The sequence below is a fragment of the Sinocyclocheilus anshuiensis genome, unplaced genomic scaffold (assembly GCF_001515605.1).
Source record: "Sinocyclocheilus anshuiensis isolate Anshui unplaced genomic scaffold, SAMN03320099.WGS_v1.1 scaffold119, whole genome shotgun sequence".
Taxonomy (NCBI): Eukaryota; Metazoa; Chordata; class Actinopteri; order Cypriniformes; family Cyprinidae; genus Sinocyclocheilus; species Sinocyclocheilus anshuiensis.
Window position 1 is genome coordinate 1,164,545 of NW_015549581.1, and position 27,829 is coordinate 1,192,373.

Sequence of the window (27,829 nt, forward strand, 5' to 3'; positions counted from 1 at the left end):
GTGACACTGTCTCTCTCTCTCTCTCTCACGCGCACACACACACACACACACACACACACGATGCGCAAAACTCCGCATTTGAACAGTCAATAGCAAATACTTAAACTAGTAACAAAACATACTTAAAGTCACTGATTTATAAGCGCCAGATTGTCATAGCAAAGTCAGAATTACCTCCTCTCCTAGGTTCATGAAACGGTCGTCCATAAAATGCATTGCTGTTCTGTTGTAAGTGATCTTGAAGATTCCTAAATGCATCTACTTTCGGAAGGCCAAATAAAGTGCTTTTGCTTTCGCCTAGAAACACACAGCGTCTCCCTGACATGCTGCATCAACACTAACTGCGGTTACTGAAACCACGCCTTCTTTCTTTGCGTGAACATTTGGGCCGCATTATGCTAATATTGCCACATAGTGACCTAGATATGTGGGGGCGTGTTAGAACGAGCCATTTTAGGGGGGTGTGGCAGAGTCTTAACTTTGATAAAGAATATCTCTTTGGTTTTGAGACTTTAGTCTTTGCAACTTCAGGGATCTTATCTATTCACGAACAGCTTGTAACACTCTAAAGAGAAAGGAAAACTTGAAATCGCATCATATGACCCCTTTAATGATTGCGCCACCCATTGTGTGCATAGTGAGTGTGTGTGTGTGTGTGTGTGTGTGCATATAGTTTCTGCATGTGACTGGAGAGGATTAGGGCAGTCCTGTGATGTGCCGTATTGCGACGCTTTGAGTTAATGCACCGTAAGCCAGACATTTATCTCTGGAGGTTTGAGCCTGACCGTGACTGCTAGTTGTCCTTGTGCAGTGTAGAGTTACAAACCAATCCATTACAGACCTGACCACAGAAGTGACTATTAATAATGGCTACAGAAATTAGTGTTGTTTGCTAAGGCAAGCATCGGTATTATTACTGGCTCATACTTTGGCTAAGTCATTCAAACAAAACCCTGAACCTAATTATTAAGGGGGTAGTTCACCCAAAAATGAGTCTTCACTCACCTGCATGTCGTTCCAAACCTGTATGACTTTCTTTCTTCTGCAGAACACAAAAAATATATATTTTGAAGAACATTGGGGGTCCGAACAACCCTTTGACTTTCATTGTATGGAGAAGAAAGTAAGTCAGAAATACAGGTTTGAAACAACATGAGGGTGTGTAAATGATGACAGAATCCTTATTTTTGGGTGAACTACCCTTGATTGAAATCTGAAATGATTACTTCTACCTTTCTAATTTTGTCTGATGTATTTCATTTCTGCCTGGTGGATGATAAAGCATGCAAAAGAAAAATTGCAGCCATCATAGACCATGACACATGCGCATGCTAATATTCCAGGGCGAGAACGTGCAGCTGACTTGTGTGTGTTTTGCACTTTAGTGTCAGTGTGATTTTCAGGCCTGTTATAAACTAAACCTTAGATGACGACATCATGTCCAGAGCCTAATAATCTGACTGGACATGCTTCGTATGGCACACACGGACTACGTTTACATGGACATCAGTAATATAATTATTTACCTTATTCTGAATAAGACAATATTACGATTAAGGTGTTTACATGAGTTGCTTTTAGAATATTCCATTCATGTTCCCGTTTTACATGTTATAGTACATAGATCGATTAATGGCACGTCATTATGTCACCATGCGACACAATCCGACGTCCCCTCCAGAATTTCACGTATAAACATATAGTTCGTCGTCGTTATGATGGCATGTACAGTTTTGGGTGTTTCATTTTTAATTTACTGAAAGCTTCAAGTGCAATTAATTCTTTGTCATGCTGTACGTGCAAACAGACAACGGCGTTGTTGAAGCCATACTCTTTTGTTTGCCATCAAACGGTTGACCACTGCCGTGTGTGTATCCTGTCGTAAAATGCGCCGAAAAGTCCTACACAATGGTAATAATGTGATTAAGGTGTGTACATGTCTACATGACTAAAATAGGAATACTCCACGTCTTAATTTGATTTCTGTTTACTTCGAATATGACTTTAGCCGGATTAAGTTAATTAAAAATCTGTGTTTACATGGTAGATTCTTAATTAATCAGAGTATTGTCTTAATCGTGTTAAAATCGGATTATTGTTGTCCATGTAAACGTACTCAATGAGAGGTCATCAGAAGGACAGAGAAGAAGTCACTTTTTAAGCGTCTATCAAATTAAATTTAATAATAGCCAAAAAAGTTTTTTTTTATGTTAATGGCCTGATTTTAATTGTAGACATGTTTAAGTCAGTCTGAAAGGAGTTTGTTGTTTCTTTTCTTCTACAGTACCTCATCATTCTCTCTTTGCTGTTCTTCTTTGTCTTATTTCTGGCTCTATTGATCAGTTTATTATCTCCCTGACAGTGTTTTAGTGATGTGGAGGTCGGTCTGACCCTTCTGCTTTTGGTTAATACAGTGCAGAGATGTTTCTGTGGCCCTACACATTAGGAAACATTAGTGTAAATGAGTAAAATACTTTTTTTGTAATGTAAATATCCTGTTTCACTAAGGAAATTGGCTGCACATATTCAAATTTTCTCTTCTTTTTTGACCTATTAGCATCATTTACTGAGGAAAATGCAATAGACAACCTTTTTTCAATTGTCAGAATGATGGAACGCTTTTTGAACTCTCCGTCAAAGGTTTTAAAATAGATAATATGTGAAGTTACATGTGGATGATTACATCTAATATGCAACCTTTGTGATTATACTATAGTGTTTCTTATATGACTCAACATGATATTATGAGGCTTTATTAGTGGATGTGCCAGGAATGTGTTGTTTATAATCCTGAATGATTAATCCGGGCAGATGTGCGTTCCTTCAGTTTTTTTGGTCGCTGGTTTACACATTTGTCAGAGTTCAGTTAGCGAAGCTATTGGAGCCACAGACATCATTTCAATCCTGTATGTGCACGAGTAATTTTGCCAGAATCCAATTAGAGAGCCGTTAAAGGGGATTACAGCGCACTTAGTCCTGCTCTCCCCAACCTGATTAAAGGGTTTATAGAGCTTTTTCAGTGTTGTGCTTTACAGACAGGTTTAAACCCGATGAGCTTGAGAAAATCGGCCCAACATTGGTTTTTCTGCTTCATCTGCCACTGTGCTTTGGTTTTGGAAAGGCTTAATACACTGAACCTGTTGCTGACGGGTTCAGATCCGTCTCTGGTCTGGTGAGCAGAGATTTATCTGTTAAACCTCTGAGATTAGAGAGGTCTGTGTGTGTTTCTGAAACTAAGCCTATTTTGGGGACCGTTAAGATTGAATTGTGACATTATTTTGATCATCTCAGAATATTCTCAGAAGTTCTCAGCATATTCTCAGAGAAATGTCATTTTCATTACTGTACTCACTGCAGAAAATGATCATATATTATTTAAATTGTAAAGCAAGTAAGTAAAATTGTAAGTATAAATCATGGTTGGGTTGTATTTGTTGAATTGGTTTTAATTTTAAAAATAATTTAAACAATTAAAAAAATTCTTTAGACAGGATTTTCATTAGTTAGAATAGGTAAACGAATAAATATTAGATTTTTTACAGGAATGAGAATTTTAGTGGTGGAATGTGCTTAAAAGTCATTAAAAATATGCAAAATTAGGGTAATATTTTCTTTATTCAAAATCGTGTAGGAATTTCTTTTTGATTTTTGGGTGAAACATGATCTGAATAGGGCTGTGACGGTCGCCGTGACAACCGCATCACTGCGGTGGTCGGTTGCCACCACAGTTGTCTACTGCCACCGGCAATAGTGCACTTGACGTCTCTATAACAAGCATAATACAAATTTATTTAGACTATAAGTCTATGGTAGCCTAATTCACAAATTACCTCAAATTATACACAGCATTTCCTTTAGATTGGCAGGTTTTAGCGCAGGAAAATGCAGTTTATTCTGCATTCAGCAAATACATTTTGTGTTGGGCGATGGACCTTGTTGGGAAACCAAATATACATTGCTGATCTGGAGCCATCTCCATTCATGTCACCCCTCCGCGTTCGTACAAGTGTCTTCAAGTTCCCGTGATTGCAAACGCCTGGCTGGTCAGGTTTGGTGAGGCTTTCTCCAAACTGGCCAAATGCAAACGAGACCGTGATAAATGGAAGATGTTAACAAGAAATGTGGCAACGATTCCTATTTCAGAGAGAGCGCACACAGCATTTCCTTTAGATTGGCAGGTTTGAGCGCAGGAAAATGCAGTTTATTCTGCATTCAGCAAATACATTTTGTGTTGGGCGATGGACCTTGTTGGGAAACCAAATATACATTGCTGATCTGGAGCCATCTCCATTCATGTCACCCCTCCGCGTTCGTACAAGTGTCTTCAAGTTCCCGTGATTGCAAACGCCTGGCTGGTCAGGTTTGGTGAGGCTTTCTCCAAACTGGCCAAATGCAAACGAGACCGTGATAAATGGAAGATGTTAACAAGAAATGTGGCAACGATTCCTATTTCAGAGAGAGCGCGTGCAGATGAGGAGTTAATGTGCCCGCTTGCTTGGCGGTGGAACAGTGAACTGTAGTTGCTGCCTCGCTGCCGTATGAGGCAATGACTTTGCAGGCAGAGTTTTTGCACGAAGGCACCTCATGAAACTGATTTCGGACAGGCTTCTGAGGCAGCGTAACGGTTTAACAAAATAGAACGAGTTTTGGTGATAACAACGAATACTTAATTACTATAATACTATAATACATCAAAAGTGCAAAAAGTTAGTCAGAAATGCACATTTACACACAAACTGACCACCAAACGCAACTTTCCAGTAGCCCCTCACTGCAGAACAAAGATCCAGGGGGCGGGGTTGGATCCACATCTAGGGGGTGGAGATGGTTGAACAGGAGAATGCACGTTTTAAACCGCTTATTGTACAGGTAGGTAAGTTAATCGCCTTTTTAATCTAATGCGCTGCTGCACACACAGGCTACAGACAGTAGCTCGTACATCGCGCACACAGAATCATTCAGCGCGGAAATGTATTGTCAACACTGTTCTGTGATTTCTCAATAAAATAGCGCTGTTTCAATTCCAAGAACGCAAGGAACGGACTTGCGTTCTCGTGGAGACCGACCGGTCTTGCCAAGCTTCCTTGGAATAACAAACTCGGAAGGACGCGAGGACACAGAACGCACCCTTATGAGAATTGAGATGTGCTGCGTTCTTGCTTAACTGACCGCATAGTCACAGCATAAGCAGCGGCCAATGAACCATAAATATAACATAACATTACAAACAAATGTCATAACTTATTCAAACATTTCATACTATTATAGATATTATTTACATATAATTGTATATTGTTTTATTTTACAGCGTTATATGTTTAACTATGACTATGTTAAGATTCATTTTAATATGCCAATAAAAATACTGCAGACTTTCTCCGGGTCTTATAACTTTATTAAAATTAAGCAAAACAACGCAATCGCTCTCACTAATGCATTCATATGAATGTAATCTTTACTGTGATACTTTATCTGTATCTGATTTAGAATGAGCAGCAATCTGTGAGAAACATAACGACTCAAAGACAAAAGAACTGTTAAAAATGAGCTGTTATAGGAGCAATAGCCATGTGGGCAGCGCTGTGTCATATGCCATAGCTGTGCACAATGTGTTTATCACAGCTCCAGAATTATTTGTTCATTAATGACGTCATCAGCGACTAGTCGACTTCGACTCGACTTTCATCACATAAAAGTCGACTTCGTTGAGTAGTTCACACAAAGATTGCGGAGCGCTGATCACCCACTGATTCACCCCCGATCACAGCCCGACCTGTTGTTGAGCTTGTTGACTTGCAAATCGGGCTTAAATTGGATTTAAAACCCTGTAGTCTTAACTTGGAATTACACAAGGAGGGTGGACCTTATGCTTTCAATTCTAGCTTGCTATTGCTAGCTTCTCCAAAATTAACTACCCTATCTTTAATCCAGGGGTGGCCAACGTCAGTCCTGGAGAGCCACTGTCCTGCAGAGTTTTGCTCCAACTTTGATAAAATCTCACCTTCCTGTAGCTTTCTAGTAACCCTTAGACATTGATTAGATAGTTCAGGTGTGTTTGATTAGGTTTGAAAGTACACTCTGTAGGACTATCACTGTTTCTCAATTCCAAGAACGCAAAGAACGGACTGGCGTTCTTGTGAAGACCGGCCTTACCAAGCTTCCTTGGAAGAACAAACTCGGAAGGACGTGAGAACACAGAACGCATCCTTATGAGAATTGAGATGTGCTGCGTTCTTGCTTAACTGACCGCATAGTCACAGCATAAGCAGCGGCCAATGAACAATAAATATAACATAACATTACAAACAAATGTCATAACTTATTCAAACATTTCATACTATTATAGATATTATTTACATATAATTGTATATTGTTTTATTTTACAGCGTTATATGTTTAACTATGACTATGTTAAGATTCATTTTAATATGCCAATAAAAATACTGCAGACTTTCTCCGGGTCTAATAACTATATTAAAATGAAGCAAAGCAAAACGATAAATGTTTACTTTCAAGAGCCGGAGTTTAAAGCTTGCAGGCTTCCGTACACCACAAAGTGTTTATCACAACTCCAGACTTATTTGTTCATTAATGACGTCATCAGCGACTAGTCGACTTCGACTCGACTTTCGTCACATAAAAGTAGACTTTAAAAAATCAGAAGTCGTTCAACCCCTAATATATAGCCTATCAACACCGCACCACCGGTGGTAGTTAGTCCATTACCACCGCGGTGGTAAAAATCTGCCACCGTCACAGCCCTAGATCTGAATATATTTAAATTTTTAATACACATTGAGATATGGTACTTATGCAAGAAACACAGTTTGAATCTGATTTCCTAATAGTGTTCCTCTTTCTTCCCATCAAAAAAGCCAAAAATAAATTAATTGTGTTTTGAGACCATTCCGGTTTAAAAGATTGTAAGGCTTATGGTATGTTTATTTTGTTGAGTTTGATCTTTGGAGGTTGAGGAGATGTCACTGGAGAATAGTATGTCATTGTTCTCAATCCAAGCGGTTTCTGGTGCCTTTAGCCCTGGTCGAGTATTCATCCCTGTGGGACTCCGGTTGTGAGTCGGAATTAAAGAACTATTGGGAAATCGGGGTGCTGACCTGTCTTCCTTTCTGAAACCACATCCGGATGGAGATTTAGGCACTGATTGTTTAGGGCCTGATTACCAGCATATCCTTGTGGACCAGTCCCCCACTATGCGGAAGGAAGGCATTTGGGCCCCCCGTGGACGCCACATATGTTTCAGCCGGGAACTTTCATGCGTCCTCTGTACTTGCTTTCTTGAGAATTGGAATTGAACTTCGACAGTTAGTGATGACGTAGAGCGAGAACACAAGGACGCAAGATCGCTGAAGAACGCATATTGAGAAACGGCCCTTGTGTTCTGCAGTGAGGACCATCTCCAGCTTTCAGACGCCATCTTTATTTTTTAGCTCAACCGTCACGGAATGGAAGGCACAGTATTGTGGTATATCAAAGGCAGTGAAGGATACATCTATGCTGCCTTCAAAATTTGATCAGAAGAAGGTACCTCCGGAGACAGGAAGTGAAGCAGAATTTGGATTCGGACTTGCCTTGATGCCTTCATGCCTTGAATTAGATCAGAAGAAGGTACCTCCGGAGACAGGAAGTAAAGAATAATTTGGATTCGGACGTGCCTTGATGCCTTCCTGCCTTGGCAGCCCGTGCAACGCTGTGTCGCAACAGGTTGAGTCTGTCTACACAGGACATTTGAACTTTGTGTCAGTACCTCTTAAACAGGACGAGGCAGTTAACTGTCAGGGATTTGTCATGTCGTGTCGTGCCGTATCCAGTGTAGCATCACTGATTATAATGAGTTCTATAGTGTTTTGTCATGTCGCGTCGCGCCGTTCGCGTCCGGTAGACAGGGTGTATTTAACTTTCTTATTTAGGCTACAAAATCTGCCACCGTCACAGCCCTAGATCTGAATATATTTAAATTTTTAATACACATTGAGATATGGTACTTATGCAAGAAACACAGTTTGAATCTGATTTCCTAATAGTGTTCCTCTTTCTTCCCATCAAAAAAGCCAAAAATAAATTAATTGTGTTTTGAGACCATTCCGGTTTAAAAGATTGTAAGGCTTATGGTATGTTTATTTTGTTGAGTTTGATCTTTGGAGGTTGAGGAGATGTCACTGGAGAATAGTATGTCATTGTTCTCAATCCAAGCGGTTTCTGGTGCCTTTAGCCCTGGTCGAGTATTCATCCCTGTGGGACTCCGGTTGTGAGTCGGAATTAAAGAACTATTGGGAAATCGGGGTGCTGACCTGTCTTCCTTTCTGAAACCACATCCGGATGGAGATTTAGGCACTGATTGTTTAGGGCCTGATTACCAGCATATCCTTGTGGACCAGTCCCCCACTATGCGGAAGGAAGGCATTTGGGCCCCCCGTGGACGCCACATATGTTTCAGGCTACATGTGCCAGTCGACTGACGCATCGCAAATCACCATGGCAACCTCCGCCGTGCTGAAACGTGGCGTTCAGCATCACAGAGTTTGAGCTCACCAGATCCGTCAAGGTCGCAGTAAACAGTCCAATCAGCACAAACACGCTCATTCAGAGCCCCAGGAGAAAAAACTCACTACAGCAAACATGACTGTACAACCCCATCAACAACCTAACACTTCCTGCCATGTCACGCAGCCATGCTGTTCTGTGCAAGATTGACAAATTTGCACAATCCTGCTCCAAGAAAACAGAATTCACAGGATTGTTGTGAAGATTTCAATTCTCTGAGATTTTTTTTTTCTGCATTTTTTCTTCTAATGAGATCAGAGAGCTTGTTTATTTATATTTCTTTAAGCATATCTTGTATTTCATTTAGCAAGTCTATTTTTATTTATATTTCTAATTTATTATTATAGATTATTTATTTATTTAGTCTATATTTTTCTCTATTTGGACATGCAGATATTTGTTTGTTTGTTTCTCTTTTGTCAAGTATGTATAAAATTTTCCTCCATTTTGTCAAGCAAATCTATTTTATTCTATTTATTTTTTTCTCTATTTGGCTAAACATATTTCTTTCTTTATTTACTTCCTTCCTTCCTTCCTTCCTTCCTTCCTTCTTTCCTTATCTAGCCATCCTCTATTTTTATTTTATTTATATATTTTTCCACAATTTTGTCAAGCAAATCTATTTTTATTCTATTTTTTTTCACTTTAGAAGTGAATTTTTTTTTTCTTTTTTTTATACATTTATTTTATTTACTATATTAGAAACTTTAATTTTTTTATTATTTATATATTTTTTGTCCATTTTGTCAAGCAAATATTTTTTTCTTTCTTTCTTTCTTTCTTTCTTTCTTTCTTTCTCTGTCCTCTGTTTATCTTTATTCTATTTACATATTTTATCCAGAATTTTGTCAAACTGATTTTTTTATATTCTATTTACATTTTATTTATTTATATAGTATATTTTAATATTATTATGATATACTTATTTTTTATATACTTATATTATTAACATTCATGCAACTTAAAAAGTAGATCATAGCGAAAGCTTTGCCAAGGTCATGGGTTCAATTCCAAAGCCAGGGAATGCATAAACCGATAAAAATGTATTCCTTGAATGCAGCACATAATCAGTATTGTTGTTTGCCACATGCTAACGTCAAACTGCATTGAAATCAATTGGGAACTGATTTCTCTTCGTGTTATTTGAATAAAACACTAATGTATGAGTTACTTCATATGAAGAACACTCCAAATCGGTCAGATATGCGTGTCTATTTCAATTAAGAAGTCTGTAGACATTGAGGCAACTCATGAGGATTTGGAACAGAACCTCAATCTGACAGCCAGACTGTCAAACTAACCAACCAGAGATTGTGCTTAGTGATGGAAGCGTCTGCCAGTGCAACGATACAGGAACTCAAGTGAGACACGTACGTCCTGAATAAATCCTGTGTCCTCAGACGTCCAGAAGCTTTTGTGTATTTTCGAGAAGTCAGTAAAGTGTGATAGTGGCTCAGATCTTCAATGACTAACCTTAAAACAGACCGTCCACTGACCTTCAGTGGAGAGAGAAAGATGGAAATCTCTCAGAGCATGGGGGAGGGTGGAACGAAAGAGGACATCTGTTGATTTTTGGGTAAGCGGTTTGTGTAAGTTAATGCGTGTGTGTGTGTGTGTGTGTGTGTGTGTGTGTGTGTGTGTGTGTGTGTGTGTGTGTGTGTGTGTTGTGTGTGTGTGTGTGTGTGAGATTGTGTTTGTGTGTGTGTTATATATTAAAAGAAAGAGTAAAAGGTGGCAGACACGATTAAAGGAAGGATTAAAAGTGACCTTGAAGTATCTCAAGAGGTGAAAAAAGGCAGACAAGAAAGTCCACACATCGTCACGTCTCTCCAGAGGTCTGTGTTTTAATAGTGTTTCCCTGTTCGTGCTGTATCTGATACTCCATTGAGTGATCTGGTTGTGACGCCCTTGAGATCTAGAGCCTCAGCACAGACATAAAAGTCAATGGTGACAAAACCTCTGTTCTAAACACAAGTGAACAACACAATACTAAAATATATAACATTAAAACATGTAGCACACATATATATTGAATAAAATACAATTAAAAACAAATAAGATTAAGCATATCTATCTATCCATTTTATTTATTTAAATGCTGTCTAGGTAGGAAGCTCACTTTTTATAACATAGCTATAGAGTCTGGCTTAGATGTCTTTCTTCACAAGTTTGCAGTCTTAGGCTGGAGTTTATCTGCTCTGCAACAGTCAAACATTCATGATGAGTCATCGGCACACATGCTCATTAGGAGCCGCTAATGAACAGGAAGCCTAGTGTGTGATACCACTGGTGGTCTGTTCATACAACACAAACTGTATGTCTGTCAGACAAAATATGACAGTGAATGAGCATCGAATAGAATGATATTTGCATACAAAGCTCGCCTTCGGCCAGACACATTAAATGTAATTGTTTAAATCATATTTATAATGTATAATAATAATATTATTAATAAACCATAATAGTAATAATAATTGTTATTATTATTAATAATTATAATAATACTAATATTTATTATTATTATTATTAATATAACCAACAAGCATCAACAGATTAAAGTATGGGCCTAAAGTACAAGTATTTACCCAAAGCCCGATTATTATGTTTACATTTAATTATTATTTATTATTATTTAAATATTATTTGTAATATAATATATATTATAATATTATTTAGTTTATTTACATTTTATTTGAACATGTCATTGTTAAATATTATTTATAATTTATAATCATATTATTAATAAACATAATAATAATGAATAATAAATACAAGCATAGATGGATTAAAGTATGGGCCTAAAGTATGAGTATTTACCCAAAGCCTGATAATTATGTTTACATTTAATTAAAATAAAATCAGTGTGAAATTCCCATACTATTATAATATACACAAATTATGCAGTAGAAAATGTTTTGTTGGGTGCACAGGGTATACTGGCATCATAATCTATCCTTATCAACAACACATGCCATTTTAAGAAAAACACACACACACACACACACACACAATCAATAAAAGCAGTTCCCTTTTGACCACTGTCTGTCAGATGGACATTAAAAGTGAATTTCCCTGTAGAATTCAGCTGTTGATGCATTTCGGCTTCTCCATTTCCTGTTCACAGACATTACTGAGCTCAGCAATCACGACAAAAACACATTTACGTTCCTCAGTTCTTTTAGCCCACAAGACCTTTATTTGAAACATGCTGTCTATATCCGATCCGCTCCCAAAATGAGACGAAAGGCGTGGTTTAATGGTCTAATCATAAGCATCTAATCTGGCTCTTTCTGTATTAGAAAGGTCATAGATTGTGCAGTTGTGGCTGAGCGGACGCACACGTCTAAAGAATTTTTGCTCTTATCATTTCTACTCCGGACAGATTCTAGGAAGTACTAATCCTCTAATGGGATGGCATTGACTTGCGGCATCGATTGTGTGTTTGTCTGAAGGAGGGGATTCCTTGGGGATGCCAGCGGAATGTGTTTCTGCTCCGCTTCGCCTGTTTTGATAACATTGTTCAAACAGCGTGTCCTCGACCCTGCTTCCAACGTCACGCTTTTCAGTTGAACGAGAGCACTTCATTCAAATAACACAGCTGCCGACCACTTGAAGATAGAGGACAAGAGATCATTGAGAGAAGAGTCACAAGTTGTCCGTTTTTGTAGAAATGGACTAAATATGCAAATACTTCCAAACTGATCACTTTCAAGATTTGTTCATGTTTATTTTTTATAATTCCATTTTTTATTATCAGTATCATGGCTATGCCACAGAACTGTTATTTTATTTTATTTCTCGATGGTAATTTTCCCTAATTTTCAATTAAATAAAGACTGCTTCAGTGTAATTATCAATACTTAAAAATAAGTGAGTCAGTGTATCAAGACACTGTTTACTTGCAAAAATGCAAAAAACATGATTTTTTGACAAGTACCATGGTATTACCATGTTTTTAGGAGAGCATTTACAGTCGAACCATACTATTTTTGTGAAATAAATCAGAAAGTTTGAACAGAACTGTGAATTTAAAGGGATAGTCCACCCAAAAATTTAAATTCTGTCATCACTTACTCACCCTCATATGGAGGCCCATTTCCGCCACTGAATAAAAAAAAAATTAAAAAAAGGTAATTGCGACTTTTTACAGTATCTCACAATTTTGACTTTTTTTCTCACAATTTCGAGTTTACATCTTGCAATTCTGACTTTTTTCTCAGAATTTGAGATAAACTCAAAATTGTGAGAAATTAAGTCAGAATTGTGAGATATAAACTCGCAATTCTGAGAACATAGTCTTTTTCTCCTCAGAACTGGACTTTATAACTTGCAATTGCGAGTTTATATCTCTCAATTCTGCGAAAAAGTAGTCCTAATTGTGAGATACAAACTCGCAATTGCAAGAAAAAAGTCAGAATTGTGAGTTTATATCTCCCAATTCTGACTTTATTTCTCGCAATTGCGAATTTATACTCTGCAATTATGACTTTATAACTCGCAATTGTAAGTTTATATCTCACAATTCTGAGGAAAAAAAAGCCACCGCGATATTTTGACAAATGTTTATTACCAGTTTTGGTTCCAATTAACTTTCATTGTGATTTTTATCCATACATTTAAAGTCCGTGGGAACTGAAATGTTTAAAACCAGCATTCTCCTAAATGTGCTTTTGGAATATCTTCTTATATATTGCAAAATATCTTCTTATACATTTCCACAGTAGATTGACTGCATGATTTCACTCTGTCTCTTCCCTGCATGCTTCTCTGGCTCGCTCAGTCCAGTCATTTGGGATGGGAATTGGGTCAAACGTGTTTCCTGTGTTCGCCATTCATGCAAACACGCACCTCATCGCCCAGACCCATGCAGAGAAATCTCTCTGCTGCACACACCTGGGACGTTTGGCCTTTTGATTTGGCCCTCTGTCCACATGACTGAAGATCGTAGTTCACTTCAGAGATACTATGTGTGGCTCCTAAACAAAACAGTGATGCAGACTATTCACTGAATTATAGCAATGGTGCCAGAGACTTGATGCTGCCTGCTAATATTTTTGGGGGGCACCAGTGGGAATCCAAAGAAAAAAACGCTTCTTAAAAATTTTAAAAGGGGACAAGAGGACATTAAACTAAGGCAAAGCAGGTGTTTCACTGCATAGCTATTATTATATTGTGGATTTTAGCACTGTTGGAACTCGGTATCCAAGACTGGAACTATATGTTTATTATAATACACATTCAGTCTGTTTGGATAACAGCTGAACACTTTGTCAAAGTCAACACAGAATGGATCAGTTTATTTCTCAGTAGTGAAAAGAATCTGGAGATGGTCAGCAACATAGAGAGCTTTTATCATCTTTAGCAATAAAGATGATGGATGAATCTGTTTGCTTTGTGTAAAATGTATTTGGCAGCCACAAACCACCCCGCAAATGTTCAGCACACATATTGGGCTTCAAACTGACTTTTAAAGAAAACTTAAAGGGGTCATATGATGCTGCTAAAAAGAACATTATTTTGTGTATTTGGTGTAATGAAATGTGTTTATGCGGTTGCCTCAAACATCATTTGCTTTAAGCAATTGTTTTTGCTTCAAAAATGCAAATCGTTTGTTTTGTTTTTGGTGCCTTGTGTCAGAATTTAATCCACAGCAAGACTTGGTTTGAATCTATTTTATTTTATATTTATTTTTATCTCTTTTTTCCCCTTATCTCCACTGTCCTATTCATTAAAGACAATTAAATCCAGGCCATTAAACCCAAAAACTTTTTTTTTTTCATTTCAGGCTGAGATGTTTGGTGAAACAGTTGGAGAGAGGTGAGGCTTCTGTTGTCGACTTGAAGAAAAACCTAGAATATGCTGCATCTGTTTTGGAATCTGTCTACATTGAAGAAACAAGGTAAGCACAACACATACATTGTGAATTTCTCTTAGTCTTTTTTTGGGGGCAAATATTAAACCGACAAATTTGGGGTCAGAGGTTTATGTTGTTCCTAGAGTGTGTTTAATCTCTAAAGCTGCTCTTAAACCTCTATAAGAGGGATTGCATGTGCTCTGTAGTGCTGTCTCCTTACTGCCATGAGTGCTCCAGCATTTGATGTGTTTTTATTCAGTTGTTTAAACAGAAATGGAAATGTTGGCAACCATCTGAGAGGGAAATGTGCCACGCATCAAATTAAATGCAAATTTTGCATCATTCGCTCACCCTTATGTTTTTCCAAACCTGTTTAATTTACTTTTAAAATACACAGAAGGAACATTTTTGCTGAATCTACCTATGTTTGTTGTTCTTTTTTATGCACTTGTAATGAATAGGAACTGGAGCTTTCAGGCGTCAAACTGGATGCAAAATGACATAAAGTATCATAATTATAGTCCATACAAGTTTGTGTGCCATATTGTGTTTCCCATATCTTAAATTTATAAGAAGAGCAGACCAAATTAATGAATAAAAAGTCTTGATGTCCACCCTCGCTCTTTTCAGCATGCTCATAAGAGTTCACGAGAGAAATAGCAATGCTTTTTTGAATGAACTATTTGATTCTGTTCACAAAACCAGTTTCAGTGATTCATTCATGAATCAGAGTTCTTATGATCAACTCAGTGATCCACTCGCAGCACCATGTGACATAAAAAGACATAATTATGGGAAGTCTAAATTATGAAATACTAAGTCATAATTATGAGAAAGTCTAATTAATTTGTCATAATTGACTGTCATAATTTTGACTCGTCATATTATAATTATGACTTTAACTCGTACTTTTGAATTTTTTTGTCATAAATATTAGTTAGTATGTCAGTTACAGTTTAGTCACAATTATGACTTTTTATCTCATAATTTTGATTGCCAATTTTGGCTTTTTGTCATCATTTTGACTTCTAATTTGATCTTTTAATTTGTAATTTTGACATGTCATAATTTCAACTTTTTTGTGTCAGAATTATCATTTTGTATGTCAATTTCAACTGTCACAATGATGTCTTATCTCATAATTTGGACTTTTCTCAATTTTGACTTGACTTATAATTTCGTCTTTTATCTCATTATAACGTCATAATTTGGACTTTTTGTATCAGAATTATAATTTAGTAAGTCAGCTGTCACAATTATGTCTTTTTATCTCATAATTTGGACTTTTCTCAATTTTGACTTTTTGTCATAATTATCAGTATATCAATTTTGACTGTCGCAATTATGACTTTATCTCATAATTTTGACTTGAGTCATAATTTCGTCTTTTATCTCGTAATTATATAGAATTTTGACTTTTTCTGTCACCGTTACAACTTTTTATCTTAGAATTATATCGTCAATTATGATATATCAAAGCGTGAATTTTTGTGGTGGAGATGGTTTTCCATATGTAAGTTATGTTTAGGTGATCAGATATGTTAGTTTGTATTTCCCTTGTCTTTGAAGTGGAATTGTATATTTTTATCTTTTTCTTTCCATCACTTTTGCTCAGAGGCGTCTTGGCTGAAATTTCATCTGACATGATCGAAAGTGACATGACTTACCCATTTAGTGTCTTCAGACAGCAGTCGTGTCTTATATGTGTGTGTGTGTGTGTGTGTGTGTGTGTGTGTGTGTGTAAATGAGGTGCAGGTGTGGTTGTGTAATCAGTCCCAGGCATGAGGGATGATGGGAAATGGAGTCCAAATGGGAGATCGCTAATATTCTGGAGACAGTTCCCTCTGGTGGTGCGGAGGAGGCGATACGGGAGCCTCCTCTGTAACACATACACTACCATTCCAAAGTGTGTATACTCCTGCAGGCGGTTGGTGGATACAGAAGATGAGCTCAGTGACATCCAGTCCGACTCTGTTCCCTCAGAAGTGCGCGACTGGCTGGCGTCAACTTTCACACGTCAGATGGGGCTGATGTTGAGACGGTCGGAGGAGAAGCCACGATTTCGCAGCATCGTGCATGTGGTGCAAGCAGGGATATTTGTGGAAAGGTGTGTGAGGGTTTTTCCAAAGCTAACGGTATAAAGTAAACCAATTTAAACCCTATAGGCATCCCACAGGTAATAGATGGAAACCTTCAAAGAGCTGATACATTTTAAGCAGGGCCTGACTCATAGATCGATCAGGACTGACCTGTGACCCTGCTGTGCATTTCCTGTCTAGTCTCATATTTCCAGCACTGCATGCTCCTAAAATATGAATGTTAAAGGACATCTGGAGTGAAACAAGGGATTTCCCCCTTTTTTATTTCCCAGAAGCTCTCACACACTGACAGGAGAGTGTTATCTCTTTCTGACAGGATGTACCGACGGACCTCCAACATGGTGGGGCTGAGCTATCCGCCCAGCGTGATCACGGCCTTGAAGGTAATGGAACGAGCCAATCAGATTCTAGGTTGTGACCTCAAATGCACATATGCACAAACACACGCACAACCTGGTCACAGCATGAATGCGGGACGTGTGAATGCGACACATTTTGTATGCACAATAGCTTATGTGAGAAACAACAAGGGCGAGATGGCAAAATCAAACCGTCTCCAGGCAAACAGCCCTGTTTAATCAACCGAAGTGCACAATTGATCTTTCCCTCGGCCAGCTGGGTTACCTGGCACACACACACGGTTTAGACAGGACAGAGAGATTTTAGCCTCTTTTTTGGATACTTGTCTAATAGAATGCAGCATATGTGGACAACAGAGATTTCTTTTTATCACAAACACACAAAATCACGCACTTGATTTATTTAAATGGCTGTGGACAGAATCTGAATTATATACTGATGTGTATAGAAAACATTATGGGTCAGTAAGAAAGATTGAAAGGTTCAAAGAAATTCAAGTTTTTGTTGAGCAAAGAAGCAGTAACTTGATCAAAAGTGACAGTAAAGACATTTATAATGTTACAAAAGATTTCTTTGTTCATCAAAGAATCCTGAAATAAAGCATCACCGTTTCCACAAAGATATTAAGCAGCACAACTGTTTTCAACATTGATGATGATAAATGCTTCTTGAGCAGCAAATCAGCATATTAGAATGATTTCTAAAGGATCATGTGACACTGAAGACTGGCATAATGATGCTGAAAATTCAGTTTTGTATCACAGGAATAAATCACAATATAAAATATAATCGAATAGAAAGCAGGTATTTTAAAGTGTAATCATTTTTCACAAGATTGCCGTTTTTACTGTTTTTGATTAAATAAATGCAGCTTTTGTGATCATGAGACTTCTGTCCAAAACTTTTGAATGCTAGTGTATTAGGCAAATGCAAAATATGCTGATTTTAATCCTTTTCTCCACATGAAATTATAGTCCAAATTATACATCCAGTTATCTGCTGCGATTCGATCACGAATGCCATTTCAGAGCTGTTATCAGCTGCATCTGTTCTCCTATCAGCTTCTCATTCATTTTTGATTTCAATAATTTGTGGCAGGACGGCTTAGAGTTACTCCCTTCTGTCATTTCAGTCATAAATCTGCAATCTTTTAAAATATTATTTTGTTCTGTTGCCTATTGTGATTCTAAAATTCTGTGTCAAATGAACCAGAAGAAGTGTGCAATATGGTCACTTCAGATGTAAAATAAAAAAAGATTCAATTAAATTAAATTAAAACAACTTTACCTATGTGTTTACCCAAAGCCTGTGTTTTGTTGAGTACTACGAGTTAAACATCTAGGTTTTTGAACATGCAGTATTTGTAAACATCCAACCCCATTTAAATTCTACATGCAACACAGCACAAACCTTTTTCTGAGGTCTGTGGATGAAAGTCAGATGAACAGAATAATGTGGTGTCCTAGTGGTTAAGCCTCAAGGCTGGTATGACAAAGGGCGAAGGTTCAAACTTTGGAAATGGAATAGAGATCTCCTGCAGTCCCTCATAACTCTTGTGCCCTTGAGTGAGTCAGTTTGCTTCTCATTGCTTTATGTGCAGGTAAATGTATAAAGTTTCTGCTAGGTGAGAAGGATAAGTAACAGAATACTAATACACATGTTCTTGTCAAACAATAGCAGTAATTTGCTGGCTCTGTCCACCTAATCGTAATAGAAAATGAAAGTTAATAAGCTGAAACTAATGACGGCTTCGTTTTATATAAAGAGTTTTTAATCCTTTTGCCTTGTCCAGACCTCATTCATAAAGATGTGTAGAGTCATGTTTTTTAATGTTTTTGAAAGAAGCCTCTTATGCACACCAAAACTGCATTTATGTGATCAAAAATGCATTTAAAATCAGTAATATTGTGAAATATTATTATAGTTTACAGTAACTGTTTTGTGTTTAATATGTTTTAAAGTGTAATTTATTCCTGTGATGCAAAGCTGAATTTTCAGCATCATTACTCCAGGCTTCAGTGTCACATGATCCTTCAGAAATTATCCTAATATCTCCATTTCCTGCTCAAGAAACAGCATTTATTTGAAATAGAAGTTTTTTGTAGCGTTATAAATGTTTACGGTCATTTTTGATCAAATTAATGCATCCTTGCGAAATAAAAATCATTTCTTAAAAGAAAAGTCTCACTCACCCTAAACTTTTAAACAACAATGTATTGTAAAAAAACTAAAACTAAAAAATGTAATAATTCATGATATTAATGTTAATATAATATATTATAAATGTAAATTAATATGTTTACACTTTCATCATAAAGTTTGTATAAGAATATTTTTGTCAGTTTATGCTTCAATTTTAGCATAGGATCAAATGCACAGATTTTAGGGTAAAATCTGATCGTAAGAGTGTTTTCTAAATGAGGCAGCAGGTTTGTACTGGATGTCCTTGGTGGCTTTGCAGCATGATTTTGGCCTCTCTCTTTTGATTTCACAGCAGTCAGTGAATCTGCATATATATATATATATATATATATATCTCCACATACAGCCTAAAGATATTGAAAGCTCTCAGCCGTGACTGAGACGGAGTGCAGGACAAATATTCCAATCTGAGGATGTGAATATTTAATGCAGCATTTTGCAAATTTTCATTGCAACCAACTAATCAAACCTTCATAGAACTTTCTTTGAAAGTGATGAGATGAAATAACAGAGGGTCAAACTTAGAGTGGATGGAGGAGAGAGAGAAAAAATGGAGAACACATAAACCACAGGCAGCCATAATGTAGACCAAATCTCCTGTATTATTACTGATGTTCATTTCATGACTCAGGATTGAAATGTACAACGATAGAATCACACATCGTTCATCACAGACCCTGTTTATAAGGGAGGTGAAAGTAATTTATCCGTTATAAAAAAAGAAACGAGGCTGGTATTACTACATTATGTAAAAGCAGCAATTTCTGAGGCTCCAGGACTGTGAACATCTTATCATGTTTATAGGCAAAGGCATCATAAAATAAAGTCTCAGTTGCTATTTCATAGCTCCGAAGATACAAAGAGATCTTATTTGTGATTTTTCTTTTCTATAGGAATTTACTAAAAGCTATACTGTATACACTACTATTCAAAGTAGTGTCAGAAAGATTTTTTTTCTTTAATGAAATTAATACTTTTATTCAGAAATAACGCATTCAGTTTATCAAAAATAACTCATTAATAATGTTACATTTCTATTTTAAATAAATGCTGGTCAACTTTGCCTTCACAGAAATAAATTGCATTTTAAATTATACTCCAATAGAAATGTTATTTTAAACGGAAATGTTTTACAATATTAGGATTTTACTATAATGTTGGTTAAATAAATTCAGGCTTGTTGCACATAAGAGACTTTTTTCATTAAAAAAAAAAACACTTTTTGAATGGTAATATAGATATTTCATGTTACTATACTCTTTTTTTATTTGTATTTTTTGTTGTTGTTGTTGGTCTAGCATGTGGACACGTGGTCATTTGACGTCTTCACACTGAATGATGCCAGCGGAGATCATGCACTGAAATTTATTTTTTATGAACTTCTCACCAGATACGACATAATCAATCGCTTTAAGGTAAGATGCTCTCTCTTTCTTTTTATTAAAAGTACATAATTTTAAAATTTACCTTCCAGTGATTTCCTCAGTGATATCTGTGGATCTGAGAACATCATAATAGGAAAATGTAAAGCAGAACGAAACGCATCCGATTTAGTCAGTTTTAAATTTATTTTATTATTATTTGTGATTTTAATTTAATTTAATTTTTAATGTAATTTTTTAAGCACTATTTTCCATGTACAAATTTTTAACTAATACGTTAACCTGAGAATTTTATATTTACCAACATTGAAATGGCATTTGCTACGTGTTTGGACTCAACCATCCATTATAATGACATTTGATAGCAAAGTCCAGATGATCATCCTCAGATGGTTGTTTGACACTGTATGTCTCCTCAGATCCCTGTTTCTGCTCTGGTGTCTTTTGTGGAGGCCTTGGAGGTGGGCTACAGCAAGCACAGAAACCCTTACCACAACCTAATCCATGCCGCAGACGTCACCCAGACAGTGCATTACCTAGTGCTCAAGACCGGCATGGTTGTAAGTCCATGGTTGTAACCTCCTTCGCAAAAAGTGGTGTCCTAGACCCTGTGAATTCAAGCAACAGTCTTGCCTTTGGGGATTTGTGTATGCTTATGTGTGCTTGGGTAAAATAATCATGTACATCGAGTCCCCTCGGTTGTTTATTATTGTTATTTCTACTGAACCGAAGTATGTTTTATTAAGCCTGACACTGCACTTGAGGTATTTATTGAGGTTGGGGTTCTTGGAATGGAAGTAGGTGCAACGGTCCGCTCTCGCTTCGCGATGCTGCTCTCGTATACCAATCAATAGGAAGTTAATCTCCCTCGACGCCTCAAAACACGCTCCTGTCACTCCCGCCGTGGGCTCATTAACCTCTCTGTGATGTGTGGACATCACACTGGCGTGCTGACAAATGATTTGCCCCCTAGCATTTGCACCACTGATGATTTCTTTTTGTCATTCTGGCACTTTGGTGATTTAGTGTTAATGTAAGATAATGTTATGCACAGAAGAATAAATGTGCCGAAGAATAATGAACTAATATAATTTCATTTCCTTCATGCTTATCTTCAGTTTAGCAGAACGATATTATTTATTAAAGAATACGTAATGGGGCTTTACATTTTCTGATAATGAATGTTTTTCATTGAACATGAATGGTGTTTGGAGTGATTTTTTTAGCACATTTTTGCTTCTGTTCGTATGAAATTTCCATCTATTGTTTTCCTCAATCTGCATGTTAAAACAAACATACACAGCTAGTGTAATTTAATAGATGAACAAATGACTCTTTTGAGTCGGTTATTTTTAGTGAATCAAATAAATTGCAGGTTAACCAGTGTAGTCTGATTCTTGAATGAATCACTCTCTTGAACCAGCTCTTTAGTGAATGAAAAATATCCAGGCTGATCAGTGTAGTCTGATATTCTTAGTAGTCAGCTCTTTTTAGTGAATCAGATATATACTGGGTGACCAGTAGTCTGATTTCTGAACAAATGACTCTTTAGAGCCGCTTCGTTTTGGTGAATCGGATAGATACAGGATGAGCAGTAGAGTCTGATTCCTACTCCTATGACTCGGATCTTTCAATGAATTCGTTCAAAAAGATGAGCTACTTGTTTGAATCAGTCTCAGATACTGTCCTGTATAATTTACAGCATTAGCAGAGAGAGAATTTCTTTCACTTGTTGGCCCAATGGACATTATAACAGCAATATGCCCAAAAGAATTAACCGACTGTATCAAAACACTTCAGTAAAAATGGGATTTCCTCTTGTTATCTCACTTCTTCCAGCACTGGTTAACCGAGTTGGAGATCTTCGCTATGCTGTTCGCTGCTGCTGTGCACGATTACGAACATACTGGCACCACAAACAACTTCCACATACAGGCCAGGTACTATTGCTATTAAACCCCATTATCATTCAGTTCAGCAAACCGAATACATCAATGGCCTTTAACAGAACTAATGTTTTTTACAGATCCGACACAGCCATACTATACAATGACCGTGCCGTACAGGAGAACCACCATGTTAGCGCTGCATATCGCCTCCTGCAGGAAGATGATGAAATGAACATTCTCTACAATTTGTCGAAAGATGACTGGAGGTTAGAAACGTGTTGCAAACCTCAAACTTATATGCGACCCTGGACCACAAAACCAGTCATAAGGGTTAATTTTTCGAAATTGAGATTTATAGATCATCTGAAAGCTGAATAAATAAGCTTTCCATTGATGTATGGTTTGTTATGATAGGACAATATTTGGCCGAGATACAACTATTTGAAAATCTGGAATCTGAGGGTGCTAAAAAATCTAAATATTGAGAAAATCGCCTTTAAAGTTGTCCAAATGAAGTTCTTAGCAATGCATATTACTAATCAAAAATTAAGTTTTAATATATTTACAGTAGGAAATTTACAAAATATCTTCATGGAACATGATCTTTACTTAATATCCTAATGATTTTTGGCATAAAGGAAAAATCAATAATTTTGACCCATACAATGTATTTTTGGCTATTGCTACAAATATACCCCAACGACTTAAGACTGGTTTTGTGGTCCAGGGTCACATATTAGCTCAAAAAGTAATCTTAGTTTTAGGTTAGAAACTAAAACAGCATAGGAGAACTTATGCACAATTAACTTATTTTCTAGTTCTTTACTGAATGTAACCTGTTTTAAAGTCAATACTGAAAACGTCTCTTTCTCTCAGAGAATTGCGGGCTCTGGTGGTCGAGATGGTCCTGGCCACTGACATGTCCTGTCACTTCCAGCAGATTAAGGCCATGAAGAACTTCCTCCAGCAGCCTGAAGCGTAAGTGCGGTCGCACACATCAGGGTAACCAGGAGGAGGGGCTTTAGCTAATCACACACTGTTCACACAAAAACATTTCTGCATCTACAGATATTCATATCCACATAATGAGAGGTTGGACAGAGTGATTATAACAGCTCTGAGGGGCTGAACATCTCTGTCCTCTGCAGGATCGATAAACCCAAGGCCTTATCCCTGTTACTGCACACCGCTGACATCAGCCACCCTGCCAAAAACTGGAACATGCACCACCGCTGGACCACCTCACTGCTGGAGGAGTTCTTCAGACAGGTCAGTGTCCCGAGACATTTCAGTAGCAGCATTAAGTCTTCTTATAATTATAGAAGCACCTAAATCTCATCAAAGCTTTTTCTGGGTCATACTTCATATTTCATAAACTCAAAAGAAAGAAATAAGAAATTCTGTATTTTGCCTGAAGTAAACAAAAAGAGCCTATTTTTAAGACCATAAAATGTATTGTGATTATTATTTTAAATTAAGAATTTCAAAATAATAATTGATTGTTAGTTTGTTTAAAACATATAAAATAAAGATTAAAGGTTATTTATATAAAAGAGGTTATTTAATAATAAATCAATTATTTAATAATATTTATGACAGTATTTATTTCTTTGTTAGCGTTAGTTAATAAATATACAACTACTCATTGTTAGATCATGTTATCTCAGGTACATTTAATAATATGAACAGACACAACTTTCGATTTTAATGTGTTAGTAAATGTTGAAATTAACATTGAGATTAATAAATGATTTAGAATATTTTTTATTGTTCGTTTGTTAACTAATGTTTACAAATTGAACCTTATTGTAAAGTGTTATCAAAATATTGAACAAAAATAAATAAATGTAAAATATATTTAAACTGTACTGTAAAATATTTATACATATGGTAGTATTTATTGTACTTCATGTATGCATGTTTATTTTAACAATAAACAAAAACAAGTTAAATTATTTTATAAATTATCAGAATGAGATTTTTATTATTTATTTATTGCATCAAGGTAATACAAATTTGAGAAAATGCCCTTAATTGTCTTTAAACTATACTGTGCAAATGCAAAACAAAAAAAATATATAATCCTGCAAATAGTCTTCCATGTGGAAAAAAAAAAGATGATTTCTTATTTTTCCTTTCTGATTTGATTAGAATAAATGCTGAATAATTTATACATAGACTATAGTAAATGTATGTAAACAAAATAGAATATACAGTTGTCGTCGAGAATATCCTGTTTACTCGCTACCAAATAAGCGCCTCAAACAAATCTCCGAATTGAATTTCATTCGCCGAAAACCTTGCAAATCCATCCTAGCTCTTTCTAGGAAGTGCTCATCATTGCAGCAGCCCAATACCTTGTAAACACAACTCTGTTTCCCAGTGGGCCTATAAAAAACCCTGAGCACCCTGACTCCCGGAAATTGTGTTCAAAATCAGACCACAGATTGAGGTTTTGAGAAAGCTCTTGCTATTTTCGTGAGCAATATGCATCAGGCGGGGCGTGAATGGCCTGGGGGTATGCTGTCTGAAGCTGAGAGCAGTGTCCTGTAGACGTTTTTATGGTTCTTCAATCATACAGTGAGTGTTTTCTCTCTCTCTCTCTCTCTCTCGGTCTGTTGCTCTCTCACTTCATCGTCCATATTCCCATTTTGTGGTCATCAGCACTCTGATCTAATCTCGAATTGAGTCTTAATCTTATTTAGCATTCCAAGCCTGTAACGTCCACTGTAAAAATCCCATTAATCTCCTCTAAACATCCATTTCCCGCATTCTAACCTCAACATTTGAATCTCCGCTGCTTCACTCTATGCCATCAGCTTTTGCATCTCTGTGAAGATGTAGTCATTCAGAATTGCTTTCCAGGACATTTTCTTTCTTGTATGACTGAATAAATAATGAAGTAGAGCTCAATTTCCTTGCTAAATGAAAACGGATCTAATTCTGATCTAAACACAGTGTGTTTTGAAGAGATGAGTATCTCCTCATAGTGCCAAACCAATTAACTTCCCATTGTCTGATTTGATATCACACCGGTCCCATCTTGGTGTTCCTACAAGAGTGAAATTGAATCTTTGATTTATTGACATGTTTAAGCTAATAAATGATCAGTTCATCACAGGTAAATCACCCCCAGAAATTATAATTGCAATTTCAGGGTCAGGAATGAAATATCGCTCAGCGTTGCGCAGGAAATTAATGGTGACTGTGAAAAGTGCGATTGGCAAAACATCCTGAGGAACGTAATTTGTATTGGAGTCTATGTTGTTTAGAGGTCATAGCTGTATTATTCGGCGAAAAGACAATCATAGCAAAGATAATTACAGCTATTGTTTCTCAGGATTATCTATGATGTTTGTAAATGAAGTGCTATGAACTGATTCAGAGAATAATGAGAATGCAGCTGAGCTGAACACGAGGGATTTCAGTTATGGTGAAATGAACTGAAACCTAAACCAAAAGCTTTATTTTGTCTGGATAGGTCAGTAACAAAGAGGTCATATCATAAGATATCTAATTTCTCGATATATTACAAAAAGTCAGTATACTACTGTATGTAAACATTCTGTGAGGTTCAGAGTTAAAAATTATGGTATTACACTGTATCAGTGACACATTATAAAATCATTTATTTTTGGTGATTTTTAAATGTAAATTTACCAAAAAAGACAACTGTGTTAGTAAAACGAAATATGAGAAATAAGTAAATATCACTTGTGAGCTGCATATTTTTGTTGTGTGTCATTTCCAAATAAGCTGCAGTCTTGACAAATTATGCACAAAAAGCACAAAAAAATAAAACATTTAATTGGGCAATTTTAGGATGCATACAGTAAATGAAAACTAAAATGTATTTTAAATATATTTATTTTGTGCTAAGTATACTACAAATACATTTACATATTTGTGTGCTTAATAAAAATACCATGCAATTGTACTTTTGGTATACTAAACTGGTATACCTAAAATTTGCTAAATTGCAACAACTAATTTTGTGCTTAATGCACTTTAATTGTGCGGAAATAGTGCTGAGGTCCAACTAAAGATATACTGAAGTATATTTGATTGTGTTAAAATGGAACTATTGCAAGTATACTTCAGGTACACTTTAAAAATCTTGCATTTTTAAATACAAAGTCCTTACAATCCTGGATCATACAATCCTTGTTAATAGTGATATTAAACACATTTTAGGCATAATATTAAGAAATGTGCATTGTGCAGTAAAGAAATACTCCAAATAAAGTTTAATTATAATTTTATATCAGAAAGTCTTAAGTGATATGTCAATAAATATGTTAATGCATTTGATGTATACTTAGTATGAAATATATGTATGTTAAATAAATGTATAGGTTTTTTTTTTTACTAGTGGTGCTAACTATGAAATTAGTTTTAGCAAGACAATGTAGGCAAATCCGGAAATGTTAAAAATGTCATTTCAGACAATCATTTCCATCACAGAATGCTATTAAGCATAATATATAAATTGAGTGTGAAAAGTGTTTAAAGATATTTCTTTTCTACACAAACATCTACATTTACATAGATGTCTTAAAGACACAGCAATAAAAAAGACTATTTAAGAGAGTTAGAGGTGAAAATGGTCATAAAAAATTGCTTTCTTGTTTAAAAAAACAACTACCAGGCAATATGACGGTCTATGATATGACCCCTTTAATAATCAGAAATCTTTACCTGAAAAGATGCTAATTGGTGCTGGTGCTCTTCTACTTTTTGTTTTAGGGCGATAAGGAGGCAGAGCTTGGACTTCCTTTCTCTCCTTTATGTGATCGCAAGTCTACCATGGTGGCCCAGTCTCAGATCGGTGAGTGATCAAGCTTGTGTGTGAATCAATAGTATATGGTATACCCGCGTCTGTGTGTTATGATGTTCATTTCACTTCCCTAACAGGTTTCATTGATTTCATCGTGGAACCCACCTTCACTGTGCTGACAGACATGATTGAGAAAATCGTGACTCCGCTGATCGAAGAAGCCTCACCCTCCGGCCTGGCTGGATTCAGACGCTCCAGGTGAGATTTCGAATGAATGGGCGGCAACAGTGCTAGTCTATTAAAATATTAAAGCTCTATTCTCAAAAAACTGACCTCGTTCAAAAGTTTGGGGTCATGAAGATTTTTTTTAAACAAATTAATCAGCATATTAGAATGATTTCTGAAGGATCATGTGACACTGAAGACTGGAGTAATTCAGCTTTGCATCACAGGAATAAATTTTGTTTTAATTGTTTTAAAAATAGAAAACAGTTATTTTAAGTTGTAACATTTCACAATTGTTTTTACTGTATTTGGATCATTTGGATCAAACATTGCACTCTAAAAACAATTGTGAAATGTTACAACTTAAAATAACTGTTTTCTATTGGAATATATTTTAAAACAAAATTTATTCCTGTGATGCAAAGCTGAATTACTCCAGTCTTCAGTGTCACATGATCCTTCAGAAATCATTCTAATAT

At 36.3% G+C, this 27,829-nt stretch overlaps 1 protein-coding gene across 2 annotated transcripts in view; it reads left to right on the forward strand.

The window, feature by feature from the left end:
• The window catches only part of LOC107657778 (calcium/calmodulin-dependent 3',5'-cyclic nucleotide phosphodiesterase 1C-like), a 76,030-nt gene that overhangs the window by 39,170 nt on the left and 9,031 nt on the right, over positions 1-27,829 (forward strand). For both annotated transcript variants that reach the window (XM_016446014.1, XM_016446016.1), the window contains exons 3-13: positions 14,348-14,461; positions 16,341-16,523; positions 16,832-16,898; positions 20,376-20,492; positions 20,879-21,019; positions 22,299-22,399; positions 22,486-22,614; positions 23,225-23,326; positions 23,497-23,617; positions 27,095-27,176; positions 27,263-27,383. In XM_016446014.1, coding sequence (XP_016301500.1) covers positions 14,348-14,461; positions 16,341-16,523; positions 16,832-16,898; positions 20,376-20,492; positions 20,879-21,019; positions 22,299-22,399; positions 22,486-22,614; positions 23,225-23,326; positions 23,497-23,617; positions 27,095-27,176; positions 27,263-27,383 — 1,278 coding nt within the window. The remainder of the gene's footprint in view (positions 1-14,347; positions 14,462-16,340; positions 16,524-16,831; positions 16,899-20,375; positions 20,493-20,878; positions 21,020-22,298; positions 22,400-22,485; positions 22,615-23,224; positions 23,327-23,496; positions 23,618-27,094; positions 27,177-27,262; positions 27,384-27,829) is intronic.